Source organism: Crotalus tigris, unplaced genomic scaffold (genome assembly GCF_016545835.1).
Source record: "Crotalus tigris isolate CLP2741 ecotype Arizona unplaced genomic scaffold, ASM1654583v1 scf7180000024361.1375286210:1436186, whole genome shotgun sequence".
Taxonomy (NCBI): domain Eukaryota; kingdom Metazoa; phylum Chordata; class Lepidosauria; order Squamata; family Viperidae; genus Crotalus; species Crotalus tigris.
The window spans coordinates 738092-750970 of record NW_024100529.1 but is presented as its reverse complement, the minus strand read 5'-3'; the positions used below and the strand labels follow the sequence as shown (position 1 = coordinate 750970).

The window sequence follows — 12879 nt, the reverse complement described above, 5'->3', positions numbered from 1 at the left end:
TGATCTAAGACAGGTGTCTTCATCAAACTTGGCCCTTTGATGACTTGTGGACTTCAACACCCAGAATTCCTCAGCCAGGCATGCGTGCCTGGCTGAGGAATTCTGGGCGTTGAAGTCCACAAGTCATCAAAGAGCCAAGTTTGAAAACCCCTGATCTAAGACATCTGGAAGGAGACGACATCACCAGATACCACCAGCTTCTTCCCAGTGTTGGCTTTTTGTAGCCACCTTGAAGAATTTTAGAGCATGGTTCAAGAAAAGGCAGACAATACACGCATTTTGGGGTGATCTTCCTCCAAGGTGGAAGTTAGCGGGCCCTTACTGTATCCAAAGTAGCCAGCAGGTTAATTCTCCATGATGGTCATTGTAGTCCTAGAGCAGTGGTTCTCAACCTTTTTAATGCCGCGACCCCCAACCGGTCATAAGTCGAGGATTACTCAACCGGTCGTCAGTCGAGGACTACTCAACCGGTGCAGCACCGTTTGCAGAATGGGACTTTTGGCAGGCTCAGCAGGGCAGAGACAGCCTGGACAATTCCTATTGGCTTTGGAAAGCCAATAGAATTAGACTCTATTCAAGAAAGTCTATTCTATTGGCTTTCAAAAGCCAATAGAATAAAAGGGAGTAGCACAGCTAAGGAAAAGGGGGGAAAAAATGGCGGACTGCGTTGTTTGGCGACCCCCGTGAAATGGTCGTTCGACCCCAAATGGGGTCCCGACCCACAGGTTGAAAACCGCTGTCCTAGAGGCTGACCGGTTGGAAGACATGGCTCAGAGGGTCTAAATAATTCTTCCTTCCAGGTTTGGCACCCGGAAAGGGGATAGATGGCAAGGCATACACCTCCATCGTTTATGGCAACGGGCCAGGCTACCAGATCACCGACAAAGGCCGTCCGGACGTGACCTTGGAAGAAAGTGGTAAGCCAGATACACCTAATTTCGATTTACGGCCACAATACAGCTTCAAGTTTCTGTTGCTAAGTGAGACGTTTGTCAAGTGAATTCCCTCCCCATTTTACGACCGTTCTGGCCACCGTTGTTAAGTGAATCACTGCAGTTATTAAGTTACTAACCCAGTTGTTAAGTGAATCTGGCTTCCCCATGACCGTTGCTTGTCAGAAGGTGGCAAAAGGGGATCACCTGAGCCCGGGACGCTGCCACCGTCGTAAATATGAGTCAGTTGCCAAAGGATTGAATTTTGATCACGTGACCGTGAGGTGTAAGTGTGAAAGAAACGGTTGTAAGTCACTTTTTTCGGGGCTGTTGTAACTTTGAATTGGGGGGGGGGGTTTAAAAGCTGCGATAGCTGGAAGCAGAGAGACCCCCCACACACACCCAGAATGCCCGGCTGGTGTAAGTATAATTCTGAACTGGCTCAAACTGTGTGCCTCATCACTCTTCAAGCCAGATGGCTCTCATGGCTGGGAGTGATGGGTGCCCAGAAGGCACTCTGTTGGGGAAGGCAGCAATATAAGGAAGAAGTAGCTGCAGACAATATTAAAAACTCTCTGGAGACCAGTGTCTCTTAACCTTAGCAACTTTAAAATGTCTGGACTTCCACTCCCATATTTCCTCAGCTGGCATGGAATTCTGGGAGTTGAAGTCCAAGCGTGTTAAAGTTGCCAAGGCTGAGAAATATTGGACTACGCAGCTGACAACATAACAATGCAGGTGCTGCTGCTTTTTCCTAGGATTCCTCCCCCCCCCCAGATTTTCAAATTTAGTTTACAGTCATGGGATCACTTTGTGGTCTTCCTTCCAGCATTACTCAGATCGGACCTTGCTTTGCTTCCAAAACGAGGACTGTCTAGATGCGGCCAGAGACGGAATTAAAACTGGAGGCGAAAAGCTCATCAGTTGTTGATTTAGCTAGGGGAGTTTGCAGGGTGAGGTCAAAAAAAGTCAACATGGCAGCCATGATCAAAAACTCTGCTTGCGGTTTACAGTTAGTCCTTGACTTACGACCGCAGGCCCAAAATTTCTGCTGCTAAGCGAGAGAGTTGTTAAGTGAGTTTTGGTCCATTTAAGTGAATCACTGCAGCTATTAAGTTAGTAACACGGTCGTTAAGCGAATCTGGCTTCCTCATTGACTTTGCTTGCCAGAAGATCGCAAAATGGGATCATGTGACCCCAGGACACTGCGACCGTCATAAATATGGATCAGTTGCCAAAGGTCTGAATTTTGATCACGTGACCATGGGATGCAGCGACGGTCGTTATGTGTGAAAAATGGTCCCAAGTCACCTTTTTCAGTGCTGTTGCAATTTCGGTCACTAAATGAACTGTTATAAGTCGAGGACTATCTGTATATGTCTGGTGATAGCACGTCTGTGGTCACTAACCCTCTTTCGAGCTAAGCGACAAAGACAGCCTGTGCTTCATTTGCAGGGGTTCGACTAAAGCACCCCAGAGAGGCAAGGATGCTGAATTCATGTCACTCTCTTCATTAGTGTCTCAAAAAGTTCCCTCCTACCCATCTAATTGCTGGTCTTCTCCCCTCCCCAGAGAACGACACCTACCACCAGCAGGCCGCCGTACCCCTCGCCTCAGAGACCCATGGAGGGGAGGATGTGGCCATCATGGCCAAAGGACCAATGGCCCACCTCTTCCACGGAGTGCAGGAACAATCCTACATTGCTCATGTCATGGCCTACGCCAGCGGCCTGGAGCCCTACAACTTACGCAACTATTACAGTCAGACATCCGCAGCTGCACCCAAGGCCAGCCTGGCGGGTCTCCTCCTGGTTCCCCTGTTCCTCTGGATCTGCTAGGCCTCCCCTGGGGCATTCTGGGTACCTCCATCTGAATTTAGAGTGTGATTCAAGACGAGGCAGATGTCAATGCTGCTAACATCAGATGTTCTTGCTTTGACAATAGATGGAAATGTAGCCATCTTTTCCCTTTCGCTTTTAGAGTTAGTTGATGCTGGGAGGGGGGATATGGATGAGAGTCGGAGCTGTGCTACTGCAAAAGAACCAGATTGAGACCCTACAGCCCTGCACCTACACCTCGAAAAAATTCACTGACTGCGAGAGGAGGTGGGCTGTGTGGGAAAAGGAAGCTTTCGCAATCCGCTGGGCTCTATTAAACTGGCGACACTATCTAGAAGGCAGTAAGGTGCCTTTCGAAGTATGGATTGATCACAAAAAAACTAGAAGCACTAACGACTCTTTGTCCCCAAAACAAGTACGGTAGGCATAGTACTTTAACCGTTTTAATTTCACCCTAAAGTACATAGCGGGAGGAAAAAACTTCTTAGCTGATGCTCGGTCCCAGGGGTAGGCAACCCTGGCTCGTTTATGACTCGTGGACTTCAACTCCCAGAATTCCTGAGCCAGCCATGCTGAGGGAAAAGGGAGAGGTTTCCAAGCTGAGCCATGCTGGCTCAGGAATTCTGGGAGTTGAAGTCCATGGGTCATGAAGGGGCCATAGCTCCCCCATGCTGGCTCAGGAATTCTGGGAGTTCAAGTCCACGAGTCATAAAAGAGCCGAGGTTGCCTATCCCTGCTCTATCCATACTGCCCCAGTACAAAAGCCAGCGTGAATACCTAGATGATCAATGAATGCCAGACGCTCCATTGCCCATGCACAAAAAAAACGGCTTTGGCCTTTTTTATTTTGATGTCATCCGCACCAGATAAAAATACAACGCGACATTTCTGTACAAAGGGCTGCTGTGGCTGACTGGCCAGGCAGCTCCAATCACTGGCCATGAGAGAGAGGGAGAGGGAGGGAGGGAGGGAGGGAGAGAGGGAGGGAGACAAGGAGAGAAAGAGAGAGGGAGGGAAAGGGGGAAAGAGAAAGAAGGGAAAGAGGAAAAGAGGGAGGGAGACAGAAAGGGGGGAAAGAGGAGGGAGGGAGGGAGGGGGGAAGAGAGGAAGAGAGGAAAAGAGGGAGGGAGAGAGAGAGGAGGGGGAGAGGGAGGGAGGGAGAGAGAGGAAAAGAGGGAGGGAGAGGGAGGCTAGGAGAGAAGGAGAGGGAGAGAGGGAGGACGAGAAAGGGGGAGAGAGGAGGGGGGAAGAGGAAAAGAGGGAGGGAGAGGGAGGGAGGGAGAGAAAAGGGGAAAAGAGGAGGGAGAGAGGGAGAGAGGGGGAAGAGAGGGGGAAGAGAGAGAGGGGGAAAAGAGGGAGGGAGAGGGAGGGAGGGAGAGAAAAGGGGAAAAGAGGAGGGAGAGAGGGGGAAGAGAGAGGGGGAAAAGAGGGAGGGAGAGGGAGGGAGGGAGAGAAAAGGGGAAAAGAGGAGGGAGAGAGGGGGAAGAGAGGGGGAAGAGAGAGAGGGGGAAAAGAGGGAGGGAGAGGGAGGGAGGGAGAGAAAAGGGGAAAAGAGGAGGGAGAGAGGGAGAGAGGGGGAAGAGAGGGGGAAGAGAGAGGGGGAAAGAGGGAGGGAGGGAGAGAAAAGGGGAAAAGAGGAGGGAGAGAGGGAGAGAGGGGGAAGAGAGGGGGAAGAGAGAGAGGGGGAAAAGAGGGAGGGAGAGAGAGGAGAGAGGAGGGAGAAAAAGAGAGGAAAAGAGAGAAAGGAGGGAGGGAGGGAGAGAGAGAGAATGTGGATTGTATGTGTGTGTGCACACAGGCGTGCAGCTGCCTGGCTGAGCATGAATTTGGCCTACCTTCTCCAACGCCTGCACCTAAGGGATGGGTAGGACTACATTTCCCACAGTTCCTGAGCGGTTATGACTTCTAGGACTTCTGATCCCAACCGTGAGGCTGGGGGAAAAAACCCAACATGGATTTCCCATCAAACTACATCGGAGCCCACGGCGTAGATTCCCACGATTTCATCTACCGTCTGGATCCATCTTAAGCTAAGCCCCCCTTATAAGCTTAAAAAAAAAGAAGCTTAACAAAAACCCCTGAAGAGAGAATTTTGCGCCTGGTGTGGCCCATGTTCCAGCTCTCTATGCATTTTGGTCTTCAGGCAATTCCAGTATCTGAGGGGCTGCCCCAAAGAAGAGGGGGGGGGGTCAGCCTATTCTCCAAAGCCCCTGAAGGCAGAACAAGAAGCAGTGGATGGAAACTAATCAAGGAGAGAAGCAACCTAGAACTAAGGAGGAATTTCCTAGCCGTGAGGACAATTAACCAGTGGAACAACCTGCCTCCAGAAGTTGTGGGTGCTCCAACACTGGAAGTTTTTAAGAAAAGATTTGACAAACATTTGTCTGGGATGATCTAGGGCAAGGGGTCTTCAAACCTGGCCCTTTTATAACTTGTGGACTTCAACGCCCAGAATTCCTCAGCCAGGCACGCTGTGCCTGGCTGAGGAATTCTGGGCGTTGAAGTCCACAAGTCATAAAAGAGCCAAGTTTGAAGACCCCTGATCTAAGGTCTCCTGCTTGAGCAGGGGGTTGGACTAGAAGACCTCCAAAGTCCCTTCCAACTCTGCTATTCTATTCTTCTGAATTGGGGGTCATGCCTTGGGACTCATCCCGGAGGCCTCTTTCAGAGTTAAGGGCCCCGAGCTGATCAGATAAGCTGGCATCAGGCCACGATCGTGATTAAGCAAACAAGCCACAGACTCCTCCAGTCCTTTCCCGAGTTTGTGTTTGTGTGGCTAAACCAGACCTTGTTTGAGCGATAGGACAATTTGTGCTTCTCTGCTCAACACACTCTCTCCCCAAGAGTCTCGGGCACAGAAAGAAGAAAGGGCCAGCTGGGGAGAAGCGGGAGGGGGGCTGGACCGAACCCCAATTCTAATCTGGGGTGCTGATTTGAGGGACACGGTGACCGTCAGCAGCTCATGGAAATTTTAGTTCTACAATCCACCTGAATAAAAGTCCGGTCCATCATCCTGACCCTCCAGGGAGGTAATTCAAGAGCGTGCAGGGAGAAAATCGAAAAATAATATTTTTTTGTTAAAAAAAAAAAAAGGCTTACAGCAAATTATAATTAATTACAAAATGCCGTCGCGTTGGTCCAGCTGAATTTAAATCAAATCAAATCAAATCAGAACACCGAAGGGATAGTATTGAACCCAGCGAAAAGGTTAGACGAGGCATCACGTGTAGGTAGCCCTCAACTTACGGCCACGGAAATTCCGTTGCTAAGCAAGGCAGTTATTAAGTTTACGACCTTTCTTGCCACGGGTGTTCAGCGGATGGCCGCCGTCGTTCAGCGAATCGTCTCATCGTTAAAGTGAATCCAGATTTTGCCCCCATTAACTTTGCGTGTTGGAAGCTGGCTGGGAAGGTCGCAAATGGTGATCACGTGATCCCGCGACACTGCGACCGTCATAAACATGAGCCCGTTGCTGAGCCTCTGAATTTTGATCCCGTGACTACGGGGACGCCGTGTTCAGTTGTGAGTCCTGGTTATAACTCATGTTTGTTGGTGCCTTGGCTAAATGAACGGTTGTACGTTGAAGACTACTCGTAGCTTTGGAACTTGAGCGGCGTTAGCACAATAAACTAGAATAGCAAAACACACACAGTCCCAAAATAATAATAATAATAATAATAATAATAATAATAATAATAATAATAATAATAATAATAATAATATTGGGTCTGGAGGCAGAGCAGAAAAGCTTTGGCAGGGTCCAAAACGAACAGCAGCAAAATGTCCCTTCGGAAGCCGTTCCTTTTGTGTCTTGAGCGATTGTACAGATGGAAAGAGATCACAGGAGGTATGTTAGACTTGTGTTAGCTATTTTTTACTCTGGTGCCCCAAAGATTTTTGGGGTGCAGAGGGGGGGGGCTGTTGGCAGGCGTGGCCTATCCCCGGAGGCCAGACCGCTCTAGGAATTTTAGGAGGATTTCTCGCCTCTCCTGCTGCCTGGCCAGTGGCATGGATCAGGACGATGGCGGCCGGTGTGTTGATAGAGGCTGGGTGCAGGCAGGGACGGGGCAGATGGGCGCTTCACCAGACGGAGCACTTGTGTGTAGGGTTCATGGGGGAGTCCTTGGGACAGTGGAAGACCCGTCCAAACTCCTCAAACTGGGAGACGCTGCCCAGCACCCTGCAAAGGGGAGAGAAGAGAGGAGGAAAGGCGAGGATTGGGGAGATCAACCAGCATAGTGGGAAGAAAGAGGGAAAGGCATTAGGCTAGAAACCAGGAGACGGTGAGTTCTAGTCCTGCCTTAGGCACGAAAGCCAGCTGGGTGACTTTGGGCAAATCACCAGGAGATTGGGAGTTCTAGTCCTGCCTTAGACACGAAAGCCAGCTGGGAGACTTTGGGCGAGTCACCAGGAGATTGGGAGTTCTAGTCCTGCCCTAGACATGAAAGCCAGCTGGGTGACTTTGAGCCAGTCACTGTCTCTCAACCTAACCCAGGGTTGTCGTTACAGGGAAATAGAAGGAGGAAGGACTATTAGGCACGTTCCCCAGCCTCATATGTATAAAACTAGCATTCGGATAAAAAAAGCAAAATAAAACAACACACTACCAAAAAAAACAGAAGAACAAAACAACACAATACACCCATACAGTAACGTAAAACATAAAACAATAAAATAAACAAAGCAAAACAATAAAACTACTCATCAAAAAAAAAAAAAAACAACGTATTTTTGGCTTCCTCCCAAATGCTAAACCAGCTTCCTTTGTCAGCTTCCAACAGCTTCCCACGGTCTGGACTTCAACTCCCAGAATTCCCTATTAGTGGGGAAAGCAGGTCCTCGGTGTATCCTGCCTCTCTCCCATCTCTGACCCCAATCGGGGTCCCCCGGATGCCCTGGCTGGTACCTGTAATGCTCGGGCGCGTGTTTGTCGGTCAGCACCTGGAGATAGATGGACTGGGAGCGCCGTTTAATACACCAGTTCTGCAGGGAGGAAGGGAGACAGCATGACGTCGCGCTCGGATCCGTGGCTCGTGTCCCAGAGCATCTTACAAAAAGGCTATGAAAAGGCAGACACCCACATCCCCGACCTTAAACCACAGGTAGTAATCGACTTACCGCCCTACATTTAGCGACCGTTCGAAGTCCCGACGGCAGTGACAACAGCGACTTGGGACTTAAAGCATTTTTCACACTTGCGACCGTCGCAGCCTCCCCGTAGTCACGTGATCAACATGGAGGCGCTTGGCCACTGGCTCCTATTTATGACGGTTGCAGTGTCCCCGTGTGTGTGTGAGTGTGTGTGTGTGTGTGTGTGAGTGTGCATCACGTGATCCCCTTTTGCAACCTTCCGACAAGCCGTGGGGAAGCGGGATTCATTTAACAACCGCTTTATCGACTTAACCCCTGCAGCGATTCCCTTAACAACGGAGGCCAGGAAGGTTGTAAAATGGGGCTTAATAAAACTTACCCAGCAATGGGCACAATTGTGGTTGTAAGTCAAGGACTACTATACGTCTAAACTTAAGCCTAAATTTAAGTCTAAAGCTGAGCCAAGACTAACTTTAAACTTAATCCTGGTTTTATGCTGAAACCTAATACTAAACTAAGTTTAAACCTGAACTAAGCCTAGGCCTAAACCTCGCCTCAAGTATTAAGGCTAATTAAGTATTTTACTTTGCATTTTGCCCACGTAGGAGGTTTTTATCTGAATAAAATAGTATTTCAGAATCGGAATCAGAATAGAGTGGGAAGGGACCTTAGAGGTCATCTAGTCCAGCCCCCTGCTCAAGCAGGAAACCCTATACCATTTCAGACAAATGGCTGTCCAGTCTCTTCTTAAAAACCTCCAGTGATGGAGCGCCCATGATTTCTGGTGGCAAGCTGTTCCACTGGTTAATTGTCCTCTCTGTTAGGAAGTTTCTCCTTAATTCCAGGTTGCTTCTCTCCTTGATTAATTTCCATCCATTTTTCTTGTCCTGCCCTCTGGTGCTTTGGAAAATAAGTGGACTCCCTCCTGGAAGTGGAAATTTCCTATTTCCAGTCTATTAATCCTCAGTGCTTTACATGCCCTAGTAGTGGATGCAGAAGTTTTGGAAAATCAGCTACGAACGCAAAAGACCTCAACACCAATTTTTCTATTCCAATGTTGGCACCTTTAACAGTTCAACTCCCAGAATTCCAGCGCCAGCATCTTAAACTCTAAAGTAATCTGGGATAAAATGAAAGGTAATTCTTGATTTACAACAGGGGTCTTCAAACTTGGCCTATTTACGACTCGTGGACTTCAACTCCCAGAATACCTCAGCCAGGCACGCTGGCTGAGGCATTCTGGGAGTTGAAGTCCACAAGTCATGAAAGGACCATAGTTCCCCCATGCTGGCTGAGGAATTCTTGGAGTTTTGAAGTCCGCAAGTCATGAAGGAGTCATAGTTCCCCCATGCTGGCTGAGGAATTCTGGGAGTTGAAGTCCGCAAGTCATGAAGGGACCATGGTTCCCCCATGCTGGCTGAGGAATTCTGGGAGTTGAAGTCCGCAAGTCATGAAGGGGCCATGGTTCCCCCATGCTGGCTCAGGAATTCTGGGAGTTGACGTCCACGTGTCGTAAAAAGTTCCAAGTTTGAAGACCCCTCATTTACAACCATATCCATGACACAATCCATTGCTAAGCAAGGGCATTGTTAAGAAAGCCGCACCCTTTTTTGCCACATTTGTTAAGCGAATCACCTGGTCATTAAGCAAATCGGTCTTCACTAGTGAATTTTGCTTGTCTGAAGCCAGTTGGGAAAACGGCCCTCAGCTGACTCTGGGATGCTGCAGCCGTCATAAATATAGGCCGGCCGAGTTTGGATCACGTGACCCGGGGAGGAATGCTTCAACTGTTGTGTGAGGACTGATCACGACTCCCTTTTCTGGAGGGCCGTCCTAACTATGAACAGTCACTAAAGGAATGGTCGTAAGCTGAGGACTATCCATAACCACCCCACCCCATCCACCCGGGTCCTGTTCTGCTCACCAAGGCCCGCTCCTTGCAGAGAGACCGTACCTGAGCAAAGGCGATGAAGAACAGCTGCTCGTGCGTGTATTTCAGCCACAGCAGCGGGTTTTCCGGGCCGTGTTCCCGCACCCATTTCTGATATGCCTGTGAGAGAAAATTGCACCCGGCAAGTTGGACACGGTCCGTTTCAGGGTGGGAGGAAAGCCGCGGCGCCCGTAGGCTGGGCTGGGGTGCGCGTTACAATCTTGTTGCGTGGCAGGACTTTGACTGCGATGCCGAGCCTGCCACTTTGTGCACTTTTGGCCCTCGCCCTCTGCAAACACCCCTAGAAGACCTGCTAGACAGAGCGCAGCTGAAGGCAGATTTAGAACATGGAATAATAGGGCAGGAAGGGATCTTCGAGGTCTTCTAGTCTAACCCCCCAATATGTCCTGATTACATATTGCTTGGAACAGGGCTTGTGTAAGATGATGATCAGGGTGTTTAAAAAGCTTTAAAAGTTGATCCATTGGGTAAGCTGAGATAGGAAGCACACACATCAGATGATAGATAGATAGACAGATAGACAGATAGACAGACAGACAGATATAGATGGATGGATGGATAGATAGATAGATAGTTTAGATAGATAGATAGATAGATAGATAGATGGATGGATGGATGGATGGATGGATGGATAGAATGTTTAGATAGATAGATAGATAGATAGATAGATAGATAGATAGATAGATAGATAGATAGATAGATAGATAGATAGAATGTTTAGATAGATAGATAGATAGATAGATAGATAGATAGATAGATAGATAGATAGATAGATAGATAGATAGATAGATAGATAGATTACGCTTTTCATTATCGGTTATGTGTTTTCCTTTAAATTCTGTTTTTATTTTAATTGTTAGCCGCCCAGTCTTATATATGAGATGGGTGGTCATATCAAGGTATTAAATAAACAAACAAACAAACAAACTAACTCACGTAATAAGCAAGTTTAAGTCCCCCCATGTCTGCAATGTTTTCTCCCAGTGTGTGTTTCCCGTTCACCTGCAGAAAAAAGAGAAGAGAAATTTTTTTTAAAAGTCCCATTTTTACATGCTGGGAAACGCTTAAGTCGGTTAGTTTCTAGATTTCCCCCTAATACGCCATACTAATACAGCTAATCCTTGACCATTTGTGACCGTTCAAAGTCAAATCCAGGTGGGTTTTCCCCCCCAAGATTCAAGGCAAACTCCCAAGGCAAAACATCCAAAGCTTCGAACATTAGATTAAATGATGATCAAAGTACAAAGTCGGCTTCAAACAGTTTGTTTAGTGGCTGTTCTCAGTTACAAGGGCACTGAAAAAAGTGACTTATGACCGTTTTTCACATATTTAAACTAATAATAATAATAATAATAATAATAATAATAATAATAAAGTAGGAAGGGACCTTGGAGGTCATCTAGTCCAACCCCCTGCTCAGGCAGGAAACCCTATACCGTTTCGGACATGGCGGTTGCAGCCTCTCCGAGGGTCACGTGATCTAAATTTGGAGGCTTAGCGAGTCATATTTACGACGGTTGCAATGTCCTGGGGGGAGGGTGTCACGTGATTCCCTGTTTATGAGCTTCCAGCAAGTGAAGTCAATCTGGGGAAGCCAGGATCGATTCACAACCGTGTTGCTCCCTTCACAACTGCAGCCATTGGCATAGCGACTACGACGAGAACGGTCGTAAAACAGGGCAAATTTCACTTAAGAGCTTCTCTCTCTTAGCTGTGGAAATTTTGAGCTTTGTTGCGGCCATAAGGTGAGGACTGCCTGTATTTTGAGACTGCCAATTTGGGGGGGGGGAGAGGGAGGGAAGACCCCCTTCCCCGGGGGTGTGTGTGTGAAACAGGCCCTCGTGCCTCCCGGCTCACCCTCTGGTTGTAGACGGTGAAATTGTCGTAGAGGTTCACAATGCACTCGGCCTTCTTGCGGAACTTGCTGTAGGAGGCGTCTGTCCACCAGTGCACCAGGTTGCCATACCGGTCGTACTGCCCGCCTGCAGAGCAAAGGCTGGGGGTGAAATGAGGGGGTTTTTGTTCCCCAAAACAGCTTCTGCCTTTGAATAAACTCTGGTTTTTGGCAAAAGGGGCGACCAGATTTCGGGTTATTGTATAACATGGTTTTCCTCCTACATCTATCTATCTATCTATCTATCTATCTATCTATCTATCTATCTATCTATCTTTCTTTCTTTCTTCCTTCCTTCCTTCCTTCCTTCCTTCCTTCCTTCCTTCCTTCCTTCCTTCCTTCTTTTTCTTCTTCTTTCCTTCCTTTTCCTCCCTTCGTTCTGTTTATTCCTTTTTCTTCCTTCTTCCTTCCTTATCCTTTGTTTTTTCCTTCCTTTCTTCTGTTCATTCCTTTCCCTCCCTCCCTTCCTTCCATTATCTTTCTTCCTTTGTTCTGTTCATTCCTTTTCCTTCCTTCCTTCCTTCCTTCCTTCCTTCCTTCCTTCCTTCCTTCCTTCCTTCTTCCTTGCTACCTTCCTTATCCTGTTTCTTCCTTCCTTCCTTTCATTCCTTTCCCTCCTTCCACGCTTCTATTATCTTCCTTCCTTCCTTCTTTCTTCTTCTTTCCTTCCTTTTCCTTCCTTCCTTCCTTCAGTCTGTTTATTCCTTTTTCTTCCTTCTTCCTTCCTCCTTCCTTCCTTATCCTTTGTTTTTTCCTTCCTTTCTTCTGTTCATTCCTTTCCCTCCCTTCCTTCCATTATCTTCCTTCCTTCCTTTGTTCTGTTCATTCCTGAACTGTGCTCTGACCCAATCCGGGTCCGTGGCCACTCACTGCAACCAGGTGGGCGTGACTGGGTGGGCACGTCAGTTGCCCGGGGTGACTTGTTCTGCACCCACCTGGCCATGATCACCTGGCACCCCCCCACCTGGCCACACCCACCTGGTTGTATCCACCTGGCTACACCCACCCAGCCACCCAAGTCAACCACACCGAGCCTGCTGCACCGCCCACCTGGCGGCATTCAGATGGCCACGCCCACCCAGTCATGCCCACCTGGCTGCAAGGAGTCGTCCCCTTCCCTCCCAAACCTTCTTCCTGGGATCCAAAACTGTGACGGAGGTGAGAAATAAGGAG

General features: G+C 48.4%; 2 protein-coding genes across 3 annotated transcripts in view; one reads left to right on the top strand and one right to left on the bottom strand.

Annotated features, from left to right (window-relative positions):
- Nucleotides 1-3111, top strand: part of LOC120300879 (intestinal-type alkaline phosphatase-like) — a 30622-nt gene extending 27511 nt beyond the window's left edge. Inside the window, exons 10-11 of the mRNA XM_039327410.1 lie at nucleotides 801-917; nucleotides 2505-3111. Coding sequence (XP_039183344.1) covers nucleotides 801-917; nucleotides 2505-2770 — 383 coding nt within the window. The 3' untranslated portion in view covers nucleotides 2771-3111. The remainder of the gene's footprint in view (nucleotides 1-800; nucleotides 918-2504) is intronic.
- A 2171-nt stretch (nucleotides 3112-5282) lies between these two features.
- ECEL1 (endothelin converting enzyme like 1) overlaps nucleotides 5283-12879 on the bottom strand; it is a 60888-nt gene continuing 53291 nt past the window's right edge. The window contains exons 14-18 of one of the 2 annotated variants that reach the window (XM_039327412.1): nucleotides 11670-11794; nucleotides 10749-10814; nucleotides 9816-9911; nucleotides 7677-7753; nucleotides 5283-6950 (exon numbers count right to left, since the gene is read on the bottom strand). In XM_039327412.1, coding sequence (XP_039183346.1) covers nucleotides 6851-6950; nucleotides 7677-7753; nucleotides 9816-9911; nucleotides 10749-10814; nucleotides 11670-11794 — 464 coding nt within the window. In that variant the 3' untranslated portion in view covers nucleotides 5283-6850. Of the gene's footprint in view, nucleotides 7754-9815; nucleotides 9912-10748; nucleotides 10815-11669; nucleotides 11795-12879 lie in introns of both variants that reach the window. The other variant, XM_039327411.1, reaches the window with a different exon arrangement.